Source organism: Gossypium hirsutum, chromosome A03, assembly GCF_007990345.1.
Source record: "Gossypium hirsutum isolate 1008001.06 chromosome A03, Gossypium_hirsutum_v2.1, whole genome shotgun sequence".
NCBI classification, from domain to species: domain Eukaryota; kingdom Viridiplantae; phylum Streptophyta; class Magnoliopsida; order Malvales; family Malvaceae; genus Gossypium; species Gossypium hirsutum.
In genome coordinates, this window is record NC_053426.1 from 108,615,904 (window position 1) to 108,641,619 (window position 25,716).

Consider the following 25,716-nt stretch of genomic DNA (forward strand, 5'->3'; position numbering starts at 1 on the left):
CCATGGAGGAGGGCAAAAAAGGTTGAAGAAGCTGATAATTATCATCTTTTTCCACTAACATTTATATATATACACTATGATTAATTTTAATTAAGCTTAATTAATTAGCATAATCATTGTTAATTAAGTTTAAATCTATAATTAACTTAAGTTAATGACATTTAACGTCACATCCCACTACCATCCATTTAAAATAGGTTTATTAGCCATTTTAGTCATTTGGATAATTGTTATTTAAGTCCTCAAGCCTTATCATAATTAAATATCTATAGCGATTAAATTTTTACAATTCAATCCATGAGCTTAATTAAACACAATTTTGGCTAAATCACTAAGCCATTTTTCAATTCAACAACATACTAACTCCATAAACTTCCCTATTTAATATTTACAAACTCGGTTTACGAAAACGAAGTCCCAAAATTACATTTTTTGACAGCACTGAAACTGAATCATTACACATTAGATGTCATATAAGGGGCAAAGATTCAAATCCTACCAAGCGTACGACACTCACGTCCCCTAGGTAAATGGTCATGTGTGGCAATCTTACTTTATGAATCCTACCTTAGGGTGTAGCTCCTTGTAGAGTTGAGAGATAAAATTTCGACTCAACCTGAAGACAATACCAACTTATTGAGGAGTCACTTAACTTCAAACAAACAACACTTTGAAAAATTATCCAAAAAAGAGAAGCTAACTTCCTTTTATGTTTAATTTATAAACGGAATTAATACATTATTAACTCATAACACCCATTTAATTTTACTTAAATATTACTTGGCTTTTATTATTAGTTGCTGCATGGCAAACAAAATATTAGGTACACAAATTTATGATGCATAAACAAGTTCATCAAATGCACAATACACAAATTTGAAGCTGAAAAGGAAGCATTCAAAAACAAATAATAATAATAAAAGGAAAAACAATTAAGGGTAGAGTTATAACACTTAAACACTTAGACTCCATTATTTGAGAAAAAAAGTATTTATAATAAATTAATTGGTGGAAAAAAATAAAAAAAAAATTATTTTTGAACGATCCTTCTCCCCTTGCTTCTTATCATAAAAAGAAAAAGACAATCTTTTTCGTTTTCTTTTTTCCTAAAATGCCTACCTTATCTGCCTTTATTTTGACAGATCAGCCACCGTCCACGTTTTGAACTACAAAGAAACTCACGTAAAAGTGGAAAAGTTGGACACAACCATAGCCAAGCAAATTGATATACAAGCCGACAATTTCAAACATTGTTTTCAATTTCGTGCACCCAATCAATGAAGCATCTGATATATATTCATCCAATTATCTGCAAAAGAAAAGTCAAAACACATGTTCAATTAAAGCTTCTTCAAACTTTTCTCCACGTCTTTCCTATATCAACTTGTTGATTTTTTTTATGTAAAATCCATGTCATCCCATTTTAATATACTTCTGAAACTCAAACAAGACATCAAGTAATCGATTCTCATAATAGAAGAAGGCGGAGATGGTTCTTAAAATTCCAAGAAAACACACACACACAAAAATCCACATTTAATTCATCAGGCATATGTGTATAGAAAAGAAGTAAAGATAGGTGGGTGCAGATCAAGAGGAAGAAGATGCCCAGAACTGAAAGAGATAGCTTGGTTGTTGGATTGATTTTGTATTTATCGGAAATAATTGGTATTTAAAAACAACTTATCTGGTGTTCTTTAAATAAGTCTTTTTTGACTTTTGTTTACAAAAATATAATGGATTATTAGACTACAAAGAATCAGGAAAGGTTAGTGGTAAAACTATTATAGAGACTCTTGTATTAAGAGTTAAATTATATTTTATCGTATTTGTTAAAAAATATAAAAAAATTTAATTCTTATACATTAGAGTTATGAGTAAACCTAAACTAGTTATTTTGTCATCTATTTTTACAATTTAAAACTATTTCTTGTACATCAGCATTAAGTTACATGTGGCACATCATGTGTAACTATGTGCCTATTTTATCAGTCATGTCAGTTTTTAACAATAGAAATGACCAATTTACTTTTAATCTAATCTACATAGACTAATTACTCTTTTTTCATTTTTAAGTAACCAAAGGAAAATACTTTCTGACTTTTAGGATAAGGATTTTCACAATACTTTTGCCAATGATTTGACAATTTTAATAATGAAAGAACTTAATTTATATAACTTCAATCATTTAAAGATGTAATTAAAATAATTTAAAGCTTAAATATCATTTTAAAATAAAATGTTTGGTGTAATAAACTTTTACCTGTCAATTCACTCTAATTTAGGGATTATAATGGGGCAGGAATTTAGAGATTGCAATGGGGCGAATTTTTACCCACCTTGAAGCTTGACCAATTCATCATGACCTTGACTCTTAACAAAAAAATCACCTTCGAACTATGACATCAAATTTAATAGAATATTCGATTTAATTTAATTTAATTATTTTATTTTTATTTCGAAGCAAATAAAATATTTTTTTTTACTTTAGACTACTTAACATATTTACTTTTATTTTTATATTTATTTATTTATAATAGAAACTTAATATATGTATATATTAAAAGCATTTTTGTAAATATATTAGATCGAATAAATTTACTTCAAATTTAATCCGACCCAATTAGTTTTATGTTTTCACCTAACCTGACCCCATGAAACCAATTTTTCAAAAAAAATCCAACCTTAATAAATCAGGTTAAATCGAAACCCGTCAAAATCGGATTTTTTTGCCATCGGTACTCAAATTACAACTCACCCGAAAACACAGGTCAAATGGAAATCTAACGGGGCGGGTTGACCCGAAAACAGCGACTCATTTCGTCAAGTGGGTTGCTAAATTTCCGTGTTTGATAGCTGGCCGACAAGGTTTGACAGTTCATGGAAACCACCATCTTTGATTTTCAACACCATCCCTAGACGGTGTCGTTTTCGTAACCTAACCCCAATAAAAATATACCTGTTCTTCAGTGATTACAGACTACTTTTTACTTTCCTCTTCAAAAACCCTTTCCATTTTTTTCCAATTTCAGGAGCTGTAAAATTTATAACAATATTCATATCTCAGCAATTAAAAAAATTGCAACTGATTCTTAACTTATCGCCCAATTGTAAGAAACAACTTTTTCCATTTTTATTATAAAGGGTCATCTTCATTTTTGTCTTGTTTCAATTGAAAGCTTTGTCCTTTGAATCCTACACCTTGAAATTGTTATTATTTGTATTTGAAGTTTCTGGTAAGAAACTAGAATTTCATCTGCAGAACAAAAAAAAAAGCAACCTCTGGGGTTTTCTTTCTTTTTATTTATTTATTTTTTTTTGTGAATCGAGAATCGTTCAGCTATGGTGTTTGAAAAGAAACCTGTCGCCTCTTCATCTTCACAAAACTTGAAGTCTCCTTTACCCAGAGAAGACACGCCTCTTATCGGTAAGGGAAAGCCGTTATCATCGAAATCTAAGACCTTTGCCAATGTTTTTATAGCTATAGTTGGCGCTGGGGTTCTGGGTTTGCCTTACGCCTTCAAGAGGACTGGATGGGTCATGGGTTTGCTCATGCTTTTCTCGGTCGCCGGCTTGACCACCTACTGTATGATGCTTTTGGTTCACACCCGCCGGAAACTCGAGTCTTTTGACAACGGTTTCGCCAAAGTTAATTCTTTTGGCGATCTGGGTTTCGCTGTTTGTGGTCACTTTGGCAGGTCTGTTGTTGTTTTCCTTACGTTTTTTTTTTCATTTCCAGCTTCTTTTTTTTGTTTATTTATTATTTTGGGTAAATTTTATTTTGTGATACGAAACACGAAATTGCCAATAAAAAAACAAAACCCACTACTTAAAGCTTAAGTTCTTGTTGATATTTTTGGTTGTTATTTGATTATGTCGTTTCGTAGATAACTAGAGTTGCTTTTATTATCCTTTGCTTGAGCTAGGGTTTGTATCGGGACTCTTTGGAAATTGTTGCTACTTTGGCTAACCTTATGATTAAGAAACACAAAAGATGCTCATCAGTTTGGATTGGATTACATGTTATGTCATATTCCTTTTTAAATTTCTTATTATTGTATAACATGATAGGTTTTTGGTTGAATCTATGCTGATTATTGCAGGAACTGTCTTATACTTGATGATTTCATGCTTAATTTTTTGTTTCCTTTGACAGGTTTGTTGTGGATGTACTTATTATTCTCTCTCAAGCTGGATTCTGTGTTGGATATCTTATATTCATCGGCAACACTCTAGCCAATCTTTTCAATGGTGAAGTATCAATGGTTTCAGGCTTAAGTTTGGGGATTTCGGGTTTGTCAGCGAAGAGTTGGTATATTTGGGGATGTTTTCCATTTCAATTGGCGGTGAATTCAATTCCAACATTAACCCATTTAGCTCCATTGAGTATTTTTGCTGATATTGTGGATCTGGGGGCGATGGGAGCGGTGTTTGTTGAGGATGTGTCACTTATCATGAAGCAAAGCAACGAGATTATCGCTTTTGGGGGTCTCTCCGTGTTCTTCTACGGTATTGGCGTTGCTGTTTATGCGTTTGAAGGTGTTGGTATGGTTTTTCCAATTGAATCTGAGATGAAGGAATCCAGGCACTTTGGCAAAATATTGGCACTGAGCATGGGATTGATTTCTTTAATGTATGGAGCATTTGGTGCACTTGGTTACTTTGCATTTGGTCCAGATACCAAAGACATCATTACTGCGAATCTTGGTGCCGGCTGGATCAGCGCTATGGTTCAGCTAGGTCTTTGCGTTAACTTATTTATTTCTTTCCCGTTGATGATGAATCCCGTTTATGAGATTGTAGAGAGGCGATTTGGAGGAGGGAGGTACTGTTTGTGGCTGAGATGGCTGCTGGTTTTGATTATAAGCTTGGTGGCTTTGTTCGTTCCAAATTTTGCAGATTTCTTGTCGTTGATCGGAAGCAGTGTGTGCTGTGGTTTGGGGTTTGTATTGCCTGCTTTATTCCATTTGTTGGTGTTCAAGGAAGAGTTGGGGTGGAAAGGATGGACTGTGGATGTCGGAATTGTGACCTTGGGCCTTGTTCTTGGAGTTTCAGGAACATGGTCTGCTCTTGTGGAGATGTTCTCCGTAAAGGTGTAGGGATACAGCGTCACAACGATTGTGACCTTGGGCCTTGTTCTTGGTGTTTTAGGAACTTGGTCTGCTTTCATGGAGATTTTTATCTGTGAAAGCGTATTGGTACAGTGTTCAAATGAAGGTTAAGTTTCTGAACTGCTTCATGATATACTGTCTACTTGTTTTCTTGATCGTATTTTGTAAAAATCGATATTTTATATTTAGATTGAAAAAGGCGTGATATCCTCGACACAAGTATGAGTCGTTGATAGTCTAGTGTGGAACATTTGTTTGGCTATATTGTGTATGAAATTACATCTATCTGCAATTCAAGTTGTTTCCAAGATTTGTTTGATTGCTTAAACTTCAATTTTTACTTCTCACTTTTTTTATGTACTTGAATCCAAGTAAGATGCTACGTCGATTCTCCGGTTTAGATCATTTCCTAATGGTGTAATTGTTAGCGTTGAACCGATTGGTTCTACAAACATTAGCTTCCCCCTTAAGAGTGCTTCATTTATGCTTGATAATTACAGTGACTCTGGTCTTGGGCCTTGATGAAGTGCATAAGGAAACATAGGCACATCTCATAGGTCTGAGACATAAAGCAATTGCAGCCATCATATCCTGCAAGTTTTGAAAAATCATATCCTTGTACTCATGTATGTCGGACATGGATTATGCCGTATTGAAAAAGCGACCAAGGTCGAGGCAAGCTTAAAGCAGATGGATTCAGAGCCACACATGGTAGGGGTGGTACAAGGAAAAGTTTATAGGGTTTCATTATGCTTGGTTAGCCCTTGTCCTTCATCAGTCCTTTTGCTGATTTTGGTTGAACATTTGATTTTTTAAATTTGGCCCTTGAACTTGTCCATTTGTTCTTAGTTGGTTCTTGAACTTGCATTTTATCAATCACACTAACATCGTTAGTTGTATTGATGTGGCACTACTAGTCAATCCGGTGATGTCATGTGGCAACTCCTCAATTTGTTGTCATGTGGCACTACCAGATTGGTTAGAAATGTCATATCAGCATAAATTAACGGTGTTAGTATGGAGGGACCAACTTGGTTGATGGGATACTGGTTGATGGGATACAAGTTTAAGGAACAAGTAAGTCCAAAACTTTTAAGGACCAACTAGGTAAAAATGGATAAATTCAGAGACTAAATTGTATATTATCCCTTTCAAATACTACAAGCGGCCCATGTCTATGTCTTTAAAATATTAAACTAGCCAAGTTTTTTGAAACAATGTTTTGATATATTTATAATTATAAAACCAGAATGTTGGATTCAACCATATAAAATACGTTTTTTAATTGGAAAAAGAAAACATACACCACAACTTATTTCGTTGATTAAATTTTTTTCATTTATTTATTTGCCCAAAAAGTCGTACTAAACAAAAAAAAAAAAAAAGGTTTTGATGATTAAAAAAGTCAAGTTGCATCAACAGCTTTTTCATGTGTTATTGAGGATGGGACCTAATTAATTAAATAAAAAATTGAAGGAGACTTTCTTTGTCTACTAATTAAGAAAGGGATGGAAATGATAATTAGGTGAGTTGATCCCATCAAAACTTCAGAAAATTGGAGATGGCGATGCATAAAAGACCCAGAAGATTACTAAAATATGGGGTTCTCCCTTCATCCTTTCGCCATCCTTGCCATCTTCAATCACAACTATTTCACCTTTTGGATTTTTTATTTACTGTATTGGAAAGCTATAGGAGTTTTCAATTAAGTATAAAATTGAGTTGGGTCGAATCTAATTTACCATTAAAATATATACTTTTTCAATTTTACCATTTTATGTTAATATTTAATTTAAAAAAAATCAAAACAATATTTAATTTTTTATATCAAATTTTAAAAATATTACATAATTATTCTCATTATTAAGCTCAAAGGTCTGAATTTATAGTGCAAGTATATTATTATATAGATGATAATGAATTTAAACGATTATTTTTAAATTTTATTTGTTTGTCATTTGTATTATATAGGAGTGTTATTACCTAAATTTGAGTACGAATTAGATAACATTATCCTTCTGATATTTGATTCCACTAATGTTTGAACTGGATAAGTTAACTCTGTTTTACAAAAAAAAAATATATTTTAAAATGTATTTCGATAATTATTTTAAACGTGAGTATTTAAATTAGGAGTGAGTATTCGATTGAGTCGAGTCGAATTTAGTCAAAAAATTTTAAATTAGTCGAGTTGGCGAATCTTATTTTAGCAATTGAACTCAATTTGAATTTTTTTTAATCGAGTTAAGTCGAATTGAGTTAATGAATTCTATTATTTATACTCAATGTTGCGTTTACATGGATCGATTATTTAACTAATAGACGAAGTACAATATTATTTAACTACATAAACAATATAATGGTTTTGCCTTTTAACGGTAAACATTTTTCAAAACGACATAGTTTTACTTTTTCTTATTCGGATTTTTGAATAACTCGAATTGTGCAATTCATATTCGAGTTAAACCGAAAAACTTTATTTTTTATTCAAGTTGATTCGAATAACTTGATTAACTTAAATAAATCAAAATTTAATTTTTTTACCAAATTTTTCAAACCAAATCAAATTTTGCTCACCCTTAATTTGAATAAAACAGGGGTGCTCAATCCTAACTCTTAAGGTATATATTTAGGGTTTACCTTTTAAGGAATTTTTATATTCAAAAAATTTCATTTATTGCATGGATGTAGGTTTTAGTACGTTAAAACGTATTATCATTTTTTTATGAATTAGAGAAGAATTATGAGTAATTGTAGATATTATATTAAAAAAGAATAAATATAACCCATATTTATAATAAAATCACTAACAAAAATTCGCAATATTCAAAAATAGAATAAAAAAAATCAGTGCGTCATAAACTGTTTAAAGATACTTTTGTTCTCAAACAGATTTGTTTGACAAATTCTGACATTCATTTGTTATTACACTCCGACATTGTTGAAATATTGGTCTTCGTAATTACTTTATTTACATTAGATTTATCAAAAAGTAAAAACATAATCTCAATTCAATTATTGGTAATGTTTACATTAATTTTTTAAAAACATTTCATAAAGTAAATAGGTTTTTTTGTTTGGGCCAAACATAATTTAATGTGTCATATTCCGTTGTACTGTGGACTATGGTTTAATTATATGAAAAATAATTGAAATTAATACATAATTTTCCAATATTTATATAAAAAATTGTTGATACAATAATTATTTGACTACACCCTTAATAAGTTAGTCATTAAATTTGGTAATTAGTCTCACATCAGGGATTAAATTTTTTTTCCAAATTAGTTCTTGATATTTCCTTAAAAAAGTTGTAAAAAAAAGTTCATCTTTCAATTTTAGAATAATTGTCAAATTCAAGGACTAACTTTAACCAAAAAGTTCAGGGTCTAATGTAGGAGCGATTATCAAATATATGTCCCAAATAGCGAAAGAACCCTTTCATTTAGATAGAATTTAAAATGGCATAATATCAAATTTAACCCTCAATGAATGCACTTTTTGTCAATTTGACTCTCATCATTTTTTTACCTAAATTGATCGTTAAGCTTTCAAAAAGAGTCTAATTTTTTTAATGGAAATATTGACTAAAATATTAATTTTTTAACAACATTGGAATGGCAGTCCACATATACTTCATTTTTACGTGACATTATTTGTCTTATATACCACATTAATAAATATTTTAATTTTTTTAAAGTATTCAAAAATTTTAAAATATATATTTAAAAGTTCATGAAAAATTAGCATAGAGTACATGTGGATTGCTATGTGAGTTGAAATGTTAAAAAATTTAACGTTTTAGTCAGAATTTTCCTTAAAGAAAACAATAATTTGGATCTTTTAAAAAAGTTAATAATCAAATTTGACTCTTTTTAAAAAGTTTAAGAGTCAATTTGACAAAAGATGTAAACATTGAGGGCTAAACTTGACATTATGACATTTAAAATTAAATTTGAGCACCTCTACTATAATAATGTACTTAGTTGAATTGGTGTCACCTATTAATTGTACCGTAACTAAGTTTGAAAACTACTAATTTTTTTATAAAAAAAATATTATTTTAAAGATATTTTTATCTTTTTATATTTTTAGCTTAATTTGAAAATTACCAAAAAAATTATAAAGAAAATTATATTATTTTAAAAATATTTTTTTATATTTTTATAATTATATAAATCAATAAAAATTATAAACTATATGATTCAAGCCAAGTACAAAATGAATTTTAATTTTCTACCTTTATCATTTCACTTATTCAAAACTTTATACTGCTATGTGTAATGTTATTTAACCAGAGTTTTAGCTTAATTGACATGAGTATTGTTATTAATACAGAAGGATGTATATTCAAGTGCGCTAGTATATTTATGGATTAGGGAGAGGCTATAGGTAGTTCTAGGTATTATGTAAAAAATATATATATGATCAGAACTTATAACGAAATTGTTCAAATATATATATAATTTTCTTACATCCTAACTTAATTATTGTGTATGTTTTTTTCTTACGAATCCATATCAATCTTCGGGTCAATAAGTCCAATACTTTTCTCTAGATTGATAATCAATTAATTCAATTCAAACAATCATGACTACAAGTATCAAGTTGTTATAGTAGAAACGAATTAAGAATTAGTACAATCTAAACTAAAACTCACCCATAATAAATCTTAAATTAAGCGGTTAACCAAACTAGAAAGATAAAGACAAGAAAAACATAAGGGGATAGAGATGGGCCTAGGTTTTTTTCTCTTAAAAGAACGGGCCTAGTTATGATGGTTCCAAATTGAAATTGTAACCCCCTGCTTTCACTTGACAAAAAAAAGTGGATTCCCATTTCTCCACAAAAAAACATGAGAGGGGTTATGTCTCAACTATAGAAAGAGAAAGTGAAAAAAAGGGTCCCATGTGCTTGTGCCCACACTTTTGCATTTGCAGCTATCTCCAGCCCATTTCCCTCCTATTTATACCCCCCTCTAATTCCACCACCACCGTCACCGATCAAGAAATGCCTCTACATCATTTCATATTTTCCTTCCTAACACTCGCATTCTGCGCCACTTCTTCAGTGGCCGCCGCCGCCGCTTCAAAGGAGCAAACTTTAAACACCCAAGATGCTGAATTCTTTAACCCAAAGCTTCCCCCACGAACCCTTTCATCCTCCAAAAGGTTCGAAGGCTCGTCGAATCTTGTCGACCTTCGTTACCATATGGGTCCGGTCCTTTCTTCTTCGCCGATAAACATTTACCTCATTTGGTACGGTCGTTGGTCCCTTTCCCAAAAACTTCTCATCAAAGACTTTATTACCTCTATATCCCCTTCCGCCACTCCTTCGCCGTCCCCTTCCGTTTCCGAGTGGTGGAAAACCGTTTCTCTTTACACCGACCAGACCGGAGCCAACGTTTCCCGGACTCTCGTTGTAGCTAAAGAACACTCCGATACGCGTTACTCCCATGGGTATCACCTCACGCGCCTTTCTGTTCAACAAGTCATCGCCACTGCCGTCAAAGCTGCCCCGTTCCCCGTCGACCACCGCAACGGAATCTACTTAATCCTCACCTCCCACGACGTTACCGTTCAAGACTTCTGTCGTGCAGTTTGCGGGTTCCATTACTTCACGTTCCCATCCATGGTGGGTTACACTATGCCCTACGCTTGGATCGGGAACTCCGGGAAACAATGCCCCGAGGTTTGCGCTTACCCTTTCGCCGTCCCTGGCTACATGGGCGGCGGTGGTCCGGGGGCGTTGCTACCGCCGAACGGAGACGTCGGATTGGACGGGATGATCAGTGTGATAGCCCACGAGCTGGCCGAACTGACGACGAATCCGCTGGTGAACGCGTGGTATGCAGGGGAGGACCCCACTGCACCGACTGAGATAGGGGATCTATGTGAAGGGTTGTACGGTACCGGCGGCGGTGGAGGGTATATCGGTCAAGTAATTAGAGATAGGAAAGGGAGGACATATAACATGAATGGCAATAAAGGAAGGAAATTTCTGGTGCAGTGGATATGGAGCCCTGCATTGAAAGCTTGTGCTGGTCCAAATGCTTTGGACTAATTTTTAATTTTTTAATTTTTTTGAAATCAGATTCTTTTCTTTGGAATCTTGATTTTTTTTTATTTGAATTTTTATTGCCTATTTAGGGGAATATAGTTATGTATACTTAGATTTTCTTTTTTCTTTATAATATTTATTCATATTTTTATAACATTATTATTATTATTATTTTCTTCAATATCGAAGATTATCTTTTACCCTAATCATTCCTGGAAAATTACTTCTTTGTTTTTCTTTCAAGTGTTTGAAATTCAATTGAGTCATATTGACTCACACGGTGGTGTGTTTAGTCTGTATGGGAAGGTCCAGTTCCAGTGGTTTTTGAAAACTTTTTATTATTTTTATTTTTATTGATCACGAAATATATTTATCAATTTATATAAATAATCATCTAAAAATACATTAGAAACGGGATTAAAAATAAGATTAGAATATAATATCACATATTATTTTTTATTTAAGTCAAAACAGACTTCAAACTAATGTTGTTTTTATTTTTCAACATAGAAACATCATTGGTGATGGAAATGTTAGGTAAAGTAGTGCAAAACAGCGCATTGTTTGAGCTTTACAGTAAGTATGATTTTCATATCTTCTTTGCTTTTAAATTATACTTCCAAAAAACACTTTTCATCCAACGGTTCATGATTAATTATCATGCCATGGGCTTTACCTTACCCTACATAGTGGACCATTTTTATGCAGAATATTACTAATTGGGTAAATTCCATCCAATGAAAGTTTATGTTTTCTCATTCAATTTTAATAAAATTATAAAATAGTCAGCTTAAAATTGTTATTGGATGACTTTAATTTTCACACCAATTGTATCAATTAGAAGTTTTTTTTTTCATTCTTTTTGCGAACCAAACTCTACTTTTCGATTTTCAACACTAATAGTGAATTTAATTTAAATTTAATATATATTCTTAAATTCACTGATGAATACTAATCTATCATATTAATTATCATTTAAAGCTTACTAACCAGACTAACAATTTCATTCTTCATTGACTTTGAAAGTAAATTGTAAAAGTAGAGATTTTCATATGCATTATTTGTGAGAAATGGGGTCATATTGTCCCTAATGATCCCCTCCATTTCCATGTCTGATTTTCTTAATATATATTATTACATCTTTTTCAAAGTCAAAAAGTTGCCATAGTTAGATATATAGTTGATGAAAAGGGACAAAACTAATGCATGGATTTCCCATTTTTTATTATTGTTAAGATATTAATGTTTATTGTTTTAAGATACTTTGATTTGAGATGTAATCTCGTATTATGTTCCTCTGCATGTTATAAATAAATAAATAAAAATTAGAGAGGAAACAAAAAAAGAAGAGAGAAGATGAATTAAAGCAAAAAGTGTTTCCCACAAATAGCTAAATCCCCCTTCCATCATCATGCTACTCACGATGTTTGTTTGTTTTTTTTTTCTTACTATGATATTACCTTTTTTTTTTCCTGTAAGATAAATAAATGTGTCTAATTGAATGATGTTATGGTGTATAAATTTCATTGAAAATTATTTTTAAATTTTGAGTTTGATTTAATGTTTAATTTGAATTTTTGGTTGATATAATGAAAAGTTAATTGCTGATATTATTAGGTTTGAATTTTTATCGATTTTATTAATAGAATAAATTTAGTGGTAATTGTAAATATGTTTAATTTTAAATTCAATTTATCAAATATAATTCCATGGATATGACTTACTTTGAGTTTTTAGGGTTAATTTGATAAAAATTAATTGCTAATATCATTAACAAATTATGATTTTTATTAAATTAACTCAAAAAAAATCAACCATTATTTAAAGGGGTGTTGATTAAATTATAAATATATATATTTGGGGGAAAGAATAAACAAATATTACATTAACTCAAGACACTAGGGATCCCCTTAAATGTATCCTCGAGAATTATCAAACCTTCTTTTTTATCAGAAGTCATCTTAGCTATACAATTAGTATCCTTTTTATTCCTTTTGAGAATATACTGTAAAAATCAATTACCAACCTCCTTCAATATTTGATGTATTCGCTTGATCAGTGCAAAATTCGAGATTACCATGAAACAATCATAAATAACCTTGACTACTTTTATGTTATCAATCTAAATCAAAAAATTCTCAAAATACTTACTCAACATAATATTTAAACCATCTAAAATTTCCCGTAATTCGAGGTAAAAATCTCAACACTTCACCGTATATCTATTATTAAACATATATATGGAAATGAAATAGTGAAATGTGAAAGAAAGTGATTGGGAATGGAGACGAGTGGGTGGGTTGAGAGTAGAGACCCACCTCCCAAAAAGGCCAAAACTTTAATTGAAAAATTTGAAATCCACAGCTAATAAAGGGACCCATATATAGTACACGTAGGATTATATTATATTATATTATATTATTGGACTTACCATACCATACCATACCCTCATCATTTTCTGTTCTAGCTGTTGTCCACCGATCTACTTTATCCATCCGGTCGAAAGTTTATTATTTTATTTTCCTAAAAATTAATAAATGTTTCTTATATTATTTTACAATAATTTTTTTGAAGAAATATTTTACCTAAAATATATCAACTTTCACATTTTTATTGGGATAGAGTGAGTATTATTTTAGGACGCTTAACATTTTTTTTATTGTATAGTATTTTTTATTACATTATCTTAATTTTGTAAATTTTCATTATTCCTAATTGATCAAATTTGTGATGTTTTATATTATAATGATTTTTTAAATATTTTTTATAATTAATTTTTACTCTCAATATAGCTTAATAACCTTTTCATCATTATTTATGATTAGGATAATTTAATGGAATGGAATTTTTAAATAATTTATACTCTAATTAACCAAACAGAATAATGTAACGTATCTTATAATATATTAAGCAAACTTATATTTCATAATTTAATTATAAAAATAATCTTGTGAATTGTTTGCCTCTCATTACATTATTGTTTCACTCAGAGAATTTATTTAAAAATTATCAAAACCTTATGGCTTTAATGTTAATTGCTCACAATGCGAGAATTTATAAAGTAATCAAGAAGGTGTGTCAGAGAAAGGATGACCTTATTAATACTAACGATCCGTTGAGTGAGCCTAGTGAGGGGACTTGGGTTTTGTTTAAGAACAGGCTCCTGGATAAGGCCAATGCAAGGTCCATAAGGAGGACAATTTGAAGTTACAAGAGGGTGATGTAGTTACAGTGGTTATAGGTGGTATGTTGACTATATGCTTCTCTAAAAGGGTTCATTCTCTAATTGGAAAATTGTAACAACCTATTTTTGGTAAAATTAGAACAGTGGTTTCGGGATTACAAATCCGATTTCGAAAGAAAAATTATTTTTATATTATTTTATGGTCTATAGTATGATATTAATGTCGTATAAAAATTTCGTAAAGAAATTTTATCGATTACATGTTTAATTTAATAAAGGACCAAATTGCACAAAATGAAAAAGTTTAGTTCTAATAGCTAAAGAGATTAAATGGCTATAGAACTTTAAAATGGAGGTTCTTATATGGTAAATAGACCATTTAAAAAATGGTTAGTGGTTAAGGATGATGATTCATCCATAAAAAATAAAATAAAGAAAAGGATGAAATTAGAAAGTAAAAAAAATGATAAATAATTAAATAATGAAAATATCATATTTTTCATCATCTTTCCCAAATTATTTCCATGGAAACCCTAGCTACGAGCAAGTAGCTCAAGCAAGCTTATTTTGATCAATTAGATATGTTTTCTTGTCTCGTTTTTAATGATTTTTATGTTTCCGAGATCGTAATAGTTTAATCTAGCTATCTCAAGGACTAATTTGTAAAGTTATCAGAGAACTAGGGTTTTGCCATGGATGAGCATAGATGAATTATGAAGTTTTATGGTAGAAAATGAAAGGTTGTTGATAGATAAACAACTTTTGTAAAGGGAATTTTGATGAAATTATGATTTAGGGACTAAATTGAAAAGATGCAAAATTTATGGAAAAATTTTGAATATTATGAAATACATGGGCTGTAAATTTTACATGTAAAAATCTGCTAGGCTAGGAATAAGGATTAAATTGCATGAATTTCATTTTTCGAGCCTGTGGACGAAATCGTCATTAATTTAAAGTTTAGGGGCAAAATGGTAAATTTTCCTAAGATGTGAATTGAATTGAATTGAACATGAATTAATGTTAAATTCATTCATATAGATTCGAATAGACCAAATTTAGAGTTAGAACAAGGAAAAGAGAAAATGTCGGATTAGTAGATTTTACGTACATGAACATTTGTCGAGGTAAGTTCGTGTAACTTTATTATGTATATTAATGTGTTTGAATTGAATGTTATGTATGTGAATTTTATAAATGTCAAATATATGAAATTGGTTACATATCTGAAAAAGCCCGATAAATATTAAATCTCATTTGAATAATGGAATTCGATGGATACAGGATTTCCTAATTGGTTGTGGTCCTGCATGTGTTGCGAACACACCACAGCTCCTAGGAGCATTTCGTTATAAGCTCTCTTGAGCTTCCTATTATATAGTTCCTACGAGCATCCTAATCGGTAGTGATCTTGCATGTGTTGCGGACTACCGCAGCTATTTGTGAGCATTCTGTTTTATGATCGGTTGTGATCCTGCATATGTTGCAGATACAAACGAAACTCTTTGTGAGCGTCTTGATATGGCTCGCTTGAACTTCTCGATATATGGCTATCCAGAGCTCCTAATTAAAGGCTCTTCGTGAGCTTCCTAATTAAAAGTTCTTTGTGAACTTCCTGATTATGACTCTTATTAGCTTCCTGTTATATAGCCCGAATAAGCTTTCTGATAGGCTTTTTGTGAACTTCCTGATTAATGGCTCTTTGTGAGCTTTCTGTTATATGGCTTAAGAGAGGATTTCCTGATTATGTGCTTTAAATAGCACTTCTGAATATGAATTGACGAATGATAAAATGTAATTTATACATATTTTTATCCCATGCTTAGCCCATTTATGAATAGTTTCTCCTTAGTTTTGGTGAATTTGATGCTCATAATCCTTTAATTTCATGTTTTATACTTAAGTGAGTATTGGAGAGTAAAAAGAGCGAGAAACGGCCAAAAACGAAGAAAATGGACCCATGCAAGAAATCAACACGGCCTGGACTTACTCACACGGGCGTGTCACACGGTTGTGTCCATTTGGTAGGATTGAAGCACGACTTACACAGGTAGACGCCACGCCCGTGCCTATTCAATAGCCTTGACCACGGGCTGGAGTAATCACACACGGACGTGTCACACGAGCGTGTCCCTGCCAAGCCCAAGTATAGTTCTATTCGGAAAAGGCCAATTTTTAGGGCTCTTAGGCATTCAAAAGCCTATTTAAACACCTAATGAGACACTTAAGAGGGGGAGGCAGAGTAGGAAGCAAGGAATTGCTCAAGGAAAGCCGATTCATCCGTCTCAGAAGCCGGATTCATCATCAATACTGAAGATCTCCCTTCAAATTCCCTCAGGAGTTTTGGGTTTTCTTATGTTTTGTTATCTTTATTCTTTTGAGATATTTTCTTTTATAAGTATAAACTAAAACCCCTAAATACCTAAGGGGAATGAAACCTAAGACGGATCTTGTTATTATCATCTGAATTATATGATAAATATTTGATTTGTTCTTAATTATGTGTCCTTAATTCTTGTTTTAATATTCTAGGATATTGATTCAAGTTAACGCTCTTATTCAGAGGAGGAATAAACCCTGTCTAAGAGTAAATTTGTCGTAATTAAGCGGAGTTGATTGCGTGTCTAGAGATAGGGTGACAAGATTTTGCCGGATTAGGATGAAACCTAATAAGGGAATCCATAGATCGAATTAATACAATTCTAGGAAGTTAATTAGAAAAAGATTTCAATTATTCAACCTAGAATTAGACGTTATTAGTCTCAAGAGAGATAATAATATAACTTAGGGATTTCTACGGATCAGGTCAAATGAATAAATCGTCCGACTCATAGTCAAATAACAAGTGAAGTCTAGGTGGATTTTTCCTTGGGTATTTTCTTAATCAATCGAATTTTCCAAAAATATTTTCTCAACTTTTCTTTCTATGCATTCTTAGTTTAGTAATTAGTTTCGATAACCAAATCCCTTAATTTTTAGGCTAGATAATAAAAAGAAAGTAATTACTACTACTCATAGTTTCTTTGGGTTCGACAATCCGGTCTTGCTAAAACTATACTATTGTTCGATACGTACACTTGCCTTAGTCGTGTTTATAGTTAGTCTCAAAAACGAATTCAATTATAAATTTTAAAACCTATCACACGTAAGCACGACCAACGAATTTCTGATTTGTATACTTCGAGTGTACTACATGTGTATCCATTGATGTTTTCAATGATTTAACGGGCAAAATCCTGACATGAGAAAATATGAATATGAAATGAATTAATACATGTATCTGCCTGAAATACATAAAAATGATGATACATGATATATGAAAATACGAGATGATAATATATGAACATGGAATTTGTTTGATGAATATGTTCATCCATGTTCATAAATTTGTACACCTTAAGTGTAATACCTCGAAATTTTTTATAGTAAGATATTATCATTGATATAGTAAAATAAGGAAATAAAGTGACAAAAAAGGGAAATTTTGAGTTATGTCAACATTAGGAAGTATATTATGATATATTAATTCAAGAAAGGACTAAATCGTAAAAGTATGAAAAGTTTTGTCGCACAAGAGTAAATACTCAAAATTTGAGGGGTTATAGTGTAAATATAAAAAATTTAAAGGACCAATAGTGTAAATATTTTAAGGGTGGAATGATCTAGAAACTAAGGAAAATGGATGAATTAAAACCAAATTGAATAGGTGAAGAATTGTGAGGGACTAAATTGTAAATATACCAAATTAAATGATGACTTAATGATAGAATTTTAAAAGATCATGAAAGAAAAAATGGTCAATTAGAAGGATAGAGAAATCTAGAAGGCAGTGATGATGTGGAGATATTTTAGATTAAATAAATAAATATTAGTTTATTAATATTTTAATTTGATTTTTTAAATTATATTTTATTATTATTTCATGTAATATATAAGGAAAGAAAGACCCGTGCATCAACATGAGAAGAAGAGAGAAAGAAAGAAAGTTTGGCTTTTTTTACAATTTGGTCATTTCACAAAAAATCCACCATTTTCACTTAGAAATCAAAAGAATTTTCATAGCCATCAAGAGAGAAAGATAACAAGGAGACTATGGAGAGCTAGAATATCAAGTTAGATTCAAGAAATAGAAGCTGGAGGAGAGAGAAAATCAAGTTAAAGATTGAAATCAATAGAACAAGGTAAAAACATTAAGATTTCAATATATTTTAAAGTTTGATATTATTGAAAAAGCATGGAAATGATATTATAGTAGAGTTTTCTTATATAAGGCTCTATGTTCTTGATATGTTTGTGAAGAGAACTAAGAGAAAGTGATGAGAAATATTATAGAGAAATGGAATGAGGGTGTTATAAACTTAGAAGCCGATTCATCCATCTCAGAAGCCGGATTCATCATCAAGACTGAAGATCTCCCTTCAAACTCCCTCAGGAGTTTTGGGCTTTCTTATGTTTTGTTATCTTTATTCTTTTGAGATGTTTTCTTTCATAAGTATGAACTAAAACCCTAAAATACCTAAGGGGAATGAAACCTAAGACGGATCTTGTTATTATTATCTGAATTATATGATAAATATTTGATTTGTTTTTAATTATGTGTTCTTAATTCTTGTTTTAATATTCCAAGATATTGATTCAAGTTAACGCTCTTATTCAGAGGAGGAATAAACCCTGTCTAAGAGTAAATTTTTCGTAATTAAGCGGAGTTGATTGCGAGCCTAGAGATAGGGTGACAAGATTTTGCCGGATTAGGATGAAACCTAATAAGGGAATCCATAGATCGAGTTAATACAATTCTAGGAAGTTAATTAGAAAGAGATTTCAATTATTCAACCTAGAATTAGACGTTATTAGTCTCAAGAGAGATAATAATATAACTTAGGGATTTCTACGGATCAGGTCAAATGAATAAATCGTTCGATTCATAGTCAAATAACAAGTGAAGCCTAGGTGGATTTTTCCTTGGGTATTTTCTTAATCAATCGAATTTTCCAAAAATATTTTCTCAACTTTTCTTTCTATGCATTCTTAGTTTAGTAATTAGTTTAGATAGCCAAAACCCTTAATTTTTAGGCTAGATAATAAAAAGAAAGTAATTACTAGTACTCGTAGTTTATTTGGGTTCGACAATCCAGTCTTGCTAAAACTATACTATTGTTCGATACGTACACTTGCCTTAGTCGTGTTTATAGTTAGTCTCAAAAACGAATTCAATTATAAATTTTAAAACCTATCACACGTAAGCACGATCAACGAATTTCTGATTTGTATACTTCAAGTGTACTACATGTGTATCCATTGATGTTTTCAATGATTTAACGGGCAAAATCCTGACATGAGAAAATATGAATATGAAATGAATTAATACATGTATCTGCCTGAAATACATAAAAATGATGATACATGATATATGAAAATACGAGATGATAATATATGAACATGGAATTTGTTTGATGAATATGTTCATCCATGTTCATCCATGATTATAAATTTGTACACCTTAAGTGTAATACCTCGAAATTTTTATAGTAAGATATTATCCTTGATATAGTAAAATAAGGAAATAAAGTGACAAAAAAGGGAAATTTTGAGTTATGTCAACATTAGGAAGTATATTATGATATATTAATTCAAGAAAGGACTAAATCGTAAAAGTATGAAAAGTTTTGTCGCACAAGAGTAAATACTCAAAATTTGAGGGGTTACAGTGTAAATATAAAAAATCTAAAGGACCAATAGTGTAACACTAATAACGATTCTAAAGGTTGGTTTCCTTGTATGGCTGTTAGTGTGAATCTTGGGAAGCCACTGATCTTGAAGATTTGAATTGATGGAGTCTTACAACAGGTAGAGCATGAAGCTCTTCCTAGTGTTTTGTTTTGGGTGCGGGAGATATGAACATGTCCAAGACCTATGTTTATTGCAAGGTACAAAAGATGATATTCATAGAACTAATGACAATATTCAAACTCGAGTCTACAATTGTTGATCCAAACTTAAATCATGAGTTTTTTAATACTTGATTTAAGTAATATCGAACTTTCTTTTTTTTTAAAAATGAGATTGATTTTTATACAAATAAGCAATTTTAAACTCAAGTATGAGTAAAACTGAGTTGAACTCAAATAAATTATTTTATTTTTCCAATGAAATTCTAACAAAAACTTGAAATCTAACTCAATTCTCTCATAATTTATAAATGGTTAGAATTTCCTATAAGTCTTTATATTCTTTGTAAATTTAGAAATTAATTTTTTTATTTTTTTAGATTTTAAAATTTAAATCTAATTATTAATACTGTTAAAATTATTTTATTAAGGCTGTGTTTGGTAACCATGAAAACATTTTCCGGAAAATGTTTTCCTAATTTTACGCTGTTTGGTTACATGAAAATATTTTACATAAGTAAAACGTTTTCAGAAACAGGTAAAATGGGATGCTTTTTATGTAAAATGTCTTACGGATTTTTTCCGTAAGACATTTTCCAAACTCTCACTTTCCCTTGCGCCGTTCATCTTCCTTCTTCTTCATCCATCCAGGTATTTTCTACTTTTACTTCTTCTGTTCTTCTTCTTTCATTTTTCCTTTCGCATAATCTCTTCTAATGGTAGCTTTTCGATCTTAGGTGCTTTCTCTTTCGCATACAACCGGTATCATCATTGCGTCGTTCTTCATCTTCTCATCCAAGTAACTTTTCTCCTCTTCTTCTTCCATTATTCATCTTTAATTGAAAGTGTAAAAACGTTATTTAAGCAAATATACAGAGGACAGGAGCATTTAAGGGTTTAGACAAATACACCAAAAACCTCACGCTTAGGCTTCTTGTTTTTCCCTTTTCTGCTAATACCCACTTACCCCATCTCTGCAATCTGCTTTTTTTTTTTCATGTGATAGTTTAAAACATTGAATTGAAGGTTATTGACTGAATTTTCTATTTCTGGATTTTAAACAGTTTAAAATTATATATGCTTATCTCCATTTGTTTAAGTTAAATGAGGTTAGTTGATTATCACTTGGAAGTTGTCAAAAAAAAACTCCTTAAATCATGAAACAAAGACATTTGTGGAAACATTAATGCCATAGTGATGAACTTAGAGATGCTGATTAACGATCTTGACAAACTAGCAGAGGGAAAGGGAGCTCAATTCAGAGGAGCTTACTCTTAAAGAAAAATACCCAGCAAGCTTCCACTAAAAAATCCTAATAAGGTGTGGAGGGTACAACCCCTCCACATGCTTAAGACTTCATGGAGTATAGAATTTTAAAGGATATAAAAAAATACAGGTTACATATATCCTATTCCAGGTGCTTGAAATTTTAAAATTCCAATTTGGAAATCTTCAAATTTTCAAAACGTTATATGATTAATTTAGGAAAGGCAGTAAATTCATTTTTATGGAATCTACAAATCAAGTTCAAATGATTCTATGGCCGTTCCAAAGCTAACAACATAGTACAAAATCTAACGAGGGACCTCAACTAATAGTCTTTACAAGATAGATATCCTTTAGTGATATATAGACTAATTCCATTTTGATCTGCAGGAAAAAAGACAGTTGATAAATAGCTTAAAATTTAGACTATTACACAAGAAACACAAGGCAGTATACAGTTTATTTCTGAGTTTATTTGTGTTTAGGCAGTATGCCTTTGCAAGTTATATGACTAAAATGCTGTTAAAAGTAGCAGTGGTTTTCTTTATTTTTTCATCTCTATTTTTTCTTTTGTCATTTTGTCTGAATTGATAATTATTGAGGACGAACTTTACTTACTACTTTTAATCATTTGTAACTGTTTAAGCTTCAAATTTTGAATAACAAAGAGGTATTTTTAAGGTATCTTATGATGGCCATTGCATTCAAAGCTACAAAGATTGGAAGCTTTAAAGTGAGAACTTGGAATAGCATGGAAACAATCACCTAGAGTGACTTGTGGGAATTAGATTTTTGTCTGGTTTGAGGTTTGTTCAACAGATAGGTGTAATTTGGGATTTTAAGGTTCTGTTTGTTGCGATCTGTCTATGTTTATGTTTTTAGGATGGGTCATTTTGTACCTGCTGATTACTTTGTTTTTATGCAGCTTTCATAGTTGTTGTACTAGCAAAAAAAAAACAATAAGTCAAATAATATATATTTTATTTTTTAAGTTCATGGTTATTGGCAGTGTCTGAATATGCTTACTAGATTTATCATTTTAAAATATGATTTATGATTAAAAAAAAAGTCATGTAAAAGTGTGTAGTTTTTTGCCTTAAGCAATCGGTAGTTCAATTGTCTTTTGGTCTACTATTGTTATCATCACAAAATTAACTTGTAATGGTCTCAATTGAAAATTATTGTCAATCTCATTTTGTTAATAGCAGAAACAAAAAATGAAACCATATATATATTATAGTAAAGGTTCCAAGTAGGTGCCATTGTTTGTCCATTGGGTTTTTTTCCACTGCCATTATAATTGTGCCATAATCTAACAACTATTGGTAGCTTAAATTGATCTTTAAAAAACATACATACATATGTACGCATGTAGTCTTATTATTAAGAATAGAGATCAAGTTCAATTGAATATTGTATATAACCAAATTGAATAAAATTGTTTATTTATCAGTTTTCTTAATTTTTTTTAAAAATATATATTTATTCTATAATATTTAAAAATTTTCACTAATTGGAAAATAAAATATAATAATCACAAATATGTGTAGGATGCAAAATTTGTTCTATTTGGTACTACAGATTATGATAAATATGTCTTGAATTATGCCTTTTTTTGTTATTATTTATGTTGGGTTTGGTTAGTTAATTCTATTCTTTTTAGTCATGGTAACTTTAGGCATTGCTTGAGTCATTGCTTGAGAAACTTATATATATATGTATGCACTTTAGACAAGATAACTTTTGTCATATATGTGCCCTTATGAAAAGTTTATGTATTTTTTATAGTGATCAAATATTTGTGTGATATTATTTTGTGTAGATGGATCATAATCAACATCAAAATGCAATTGTCGGAGTCGTGGCTTCAGTTTTAGCTTTTGGGGCTCTCTGGATAAAAAAATTAAAAACTAAGAAGGAAATTACTTCTCACCCTCGTGTAAATCGAGAGTATGAAAGAGAAAATTATATTAATAGTATTTTATATAATGGTGACCGGCATTGTATTGATATGATAAGGATGAGACCGGTTGCATTTTTTAATTTGTATGATATTCTTAGTAGAAATAATTTGTTACAATCAACTAAATCGGTGAATATTAGGGAGCAAGTAGTTATATTTTTACATATAATTGGTCATAATGTAAGGTTTCGAGTGATAAGATCTAGATATTATAGATCAACTGAGACAATTCACCGTCACTTTAGGGTTGTATTGAGAGTTGTTTTGAAATTGTATAAGCTAGTTATTAGATTACCTGATGAGTCAACTCCTAGTGAAATCAGAAACAATCCAAGGTTTTATCCTTATTTTAAAGATTGTATTGGAGCATTAGATGGAACTCATGTTCATGCATCCGTTCCACTTAACATTCAAGGAAGATTTCGTAGCCGTAAAGGGGGGACGACACAAAATGTATTGGCTGCCATTACATTTGATTTGAAATTTTTCTATGTTCTAGCTGGTTGGGAAGGTAGTGCACATGATTCTCGTATTTTAAGTGATGCACTTTCACGCCCAAGAAGATTAAAAATTCCGGAAGGTAAGAATTATAAAACATTAAATACCAAATAGTTTTACTAAGCTCATAATTTATTAGTAATAATTATGTTTTGTCAAATTGTAGGTAAATATTATCTTGCTGATGCTGGATATGGCATCCGTAATGGATATATTACCCCATATCGTGGTGTTCAATATCATTTAAAAGAGTTTAGTGCTCAGGGGCCTGAAAATGAAAAGGAACTCTTTAATCTTCGTCATTCATCATTGCGAATCACTATTGAACGTGTTTTTGGGATTTTGAAGAAACGGTTTCGTGTATTAGATGCTGAACCATTTTGGAATTTTCAAACTCAAGTGGATATAGTTTTGGCTTGTTGCATCATTCATAATCATATCATGGGAGTTGATCCTAGTGATTTACTTAATCAAGAATTATACGGGGAGCCTGAGTCTGATTTGATAATATCAACTCTTACGGAGCGAGAAGAAAGAGAAGAAGCAAGAGAATGGTCTGCTAAGAGAGATGAAATTGCACAAACTATATGAATTGATTATATGGTTAGAAATATTATGTAGGTTTAGGGCTTAGGGTTGTAGTTTCTATATTATGTATGTTTTATTAAAAAAAAAAAATTTGTTAATGTTGGATTCTGAAATTTTAGTTTATTATGTTTGTTGGATTCTAAAATTATTATGTCTTGATTTTGTTAGATATTGATTATGTTTCAAGCTTGTTAGATATTGAATTTATTATGTTTTAAGCTTGTTGGATATTGAAATGATTGACAATGACAATTATTAATGTAGAATGGGTAAGGGCAACCAAGAAGGAACCTCCAAGCAATTCAAGTGGACAAAACCGATGGAACATCTTTTTATTGAAATTTTAGCTGAGGAGGCCCAGAAAGGAAATAAGCCTTCTAATACTTTCAAAGCAGCTTCTATTAATCGAGTTGTCGAAGCTATTTCTGAAAAATTTCAAGTCCAATGCGATGCAAAACATGTGGAAAATCATTTGAGGACTGTAAAGAAATAGTGGCAGATTATATGCACAATTCAGGGTGAAAGTGGTTTTGGATAGGATGATAACATGAAAATGATCACATGTGATAGAGCGACATATGATGCAGCAGTAATGGTAATATATGTATGTATATGTTAAGTATATTTCAATTATTTTTTACTTGTTATTCTAATTTTATATAATATCCAACAAGCACACAAGAAGTATGAACCATTTTTGAATAAAAGCATTGATCATTATGATGAAATGGCTTTGGTTGTTGGCAAAGATATGGCAACAGGGAGTTTTGCCCGAACATTTGCTGACATAGATTTGGATGATGATAACATAGGTTCAGTGCCTATAGACTGCGAGAATGAAGCGGCTGAAGAGGTAAGAACAATTGTATCTTCATCTGGCACATCCAAACGTAAAAGAAAAAAGGCTCAAGAAAGTGTCGAAGATGAACAAATTAAACTTGTGAGTGAACAACTTGGCGAAATTGCTAATGCTTTGAAACAATTTACTGCGGATAAGACACCACATCTTTACAAAGAAGTGATGTCAATGGAGGTAGAATGATTTGATGATGACTTCCTTTGTTCTGTGTTTGATTATTTAGTGAGTCATGAATTTGAGGCAAAAGCTTTTTTAGTTAAAAGAAAGAAGCATAGAAAAATTTGGCTTCAAAAATTTTC

At 31.0% G+C, this 25,716-nt stretch overlaps 3 protein-coding genes across 4 annotated transcripts; all 3 read left to right on the top strand.

The window, feature by feature from the left end:
* Positions 1-2,852: 2,852 nt before the first annotated feature.
* LOC107940829 (amino acid transporter AVT3B) lies at positions 2,853-5,439 on the top strand. The gene is made up of 2 exons (XM_016874291.2): positions 2,853-3,698; positions 4,157-5,439. Exons 1-2 carry the CDS (start codon positions 3,343-3,345, stop codon positions 5,097-5,099), a joined length of 1,299 nt encoding a protein of 432 aa, XP_016729780.1. The 5' UTR covers positions 2,853-3,342; the 3' UTR covers positions 5,100-5,439.
* A 4,326-nt stretch (positions 5,440-9,765) lies between these two features.
* LOC107940830 (protein EXORDIUM-like 5) lies at positions 9,766-11,330 on the top strand. The gene has a single exon (XM_016874292.2). The coding sequence runs from the start codon at positions 10,020-10,022 to the stop codon at positions 11,172-11,174; it is 1,155 nt and encodes a 384-aa protein (XP_016729781.1). The 5' UTR covers positions 9,766-10,019; the 3' UTR covers positions 11,175-11,330.
* A 9,458-nt stretch (positions 11,331-20,788) lies between these two features.
* LOC107940820 (uncharacterized) lies at positions 20,789-24,768 on the top strand. 2 transcript variants are annotated; one of them, XM_041101645.1, is made up of 5 exons: positions 20,789-20,894; positions 20,981-21,042; positions 22,191-22,315; positions 23,332-24,052; positions 24,137-24,768. In XM_041101645.1, the coding sequence occupies exons 4-5, from the start codon at positions 23,332-23,334 to the stop codon at positions 24,559-24,561; spliced, it is 1,146 nt and encodes a 381-aa protein (XP_040957579.1). In that variant the 5' UTR covers positions 20,789-20,894; positions 20,981-21,042; positions 22,191-22,315; the 3' UTR covers positions 24,562-24,768. The 2 variants fall into 2 exon arrangements, with proteins under 2 accessions (XP_040957579.1, XP_040957582.1); XM_041101648.1 differs by lacking the exon at positions 22,191-22,315 and having other exon boundaries at positions 20,795-20,894.
* Positions 24,769-25,716: the final 948 nt, after the last annotated feature.

Coding starts and splice junctions, on each gene's coding strand:
- LOC107940820 (XM_041101645.1), top strand. CDS start 23,332: ATGGATCATAATCAACATCAAAATGCAATTGTCGGAGTCGTGGCTTCA. Junction 24,053..24,136: donor AAGATTAAAAATTCCGGAAG/GTAAGAATTATA, acceptor GTCAAATTGTAG/GTAAATATTATCTTGCTGAT.
- LOC107940829 (XM_016874291.2), top strand. CDS start 3,343: ATGGTGTTTGAAAAGAAACCTGTCGCCTCTTCATCTTCACAAAACTTG. Junction 3,699..4,156: donor GTTTGTGGTCACTTTGGCAG/GTCTGTTGTTGT, acceptor TTCCTTTGACAG/GTTTGTTGTGGATGTACTTA.
- LOC107940830 (XM_016874292.2), top strand. CDS start 10,020: ATGTGCTTGTGCCCACACTTTTGCATTTGCAGCTATCTCCAGCCCATT.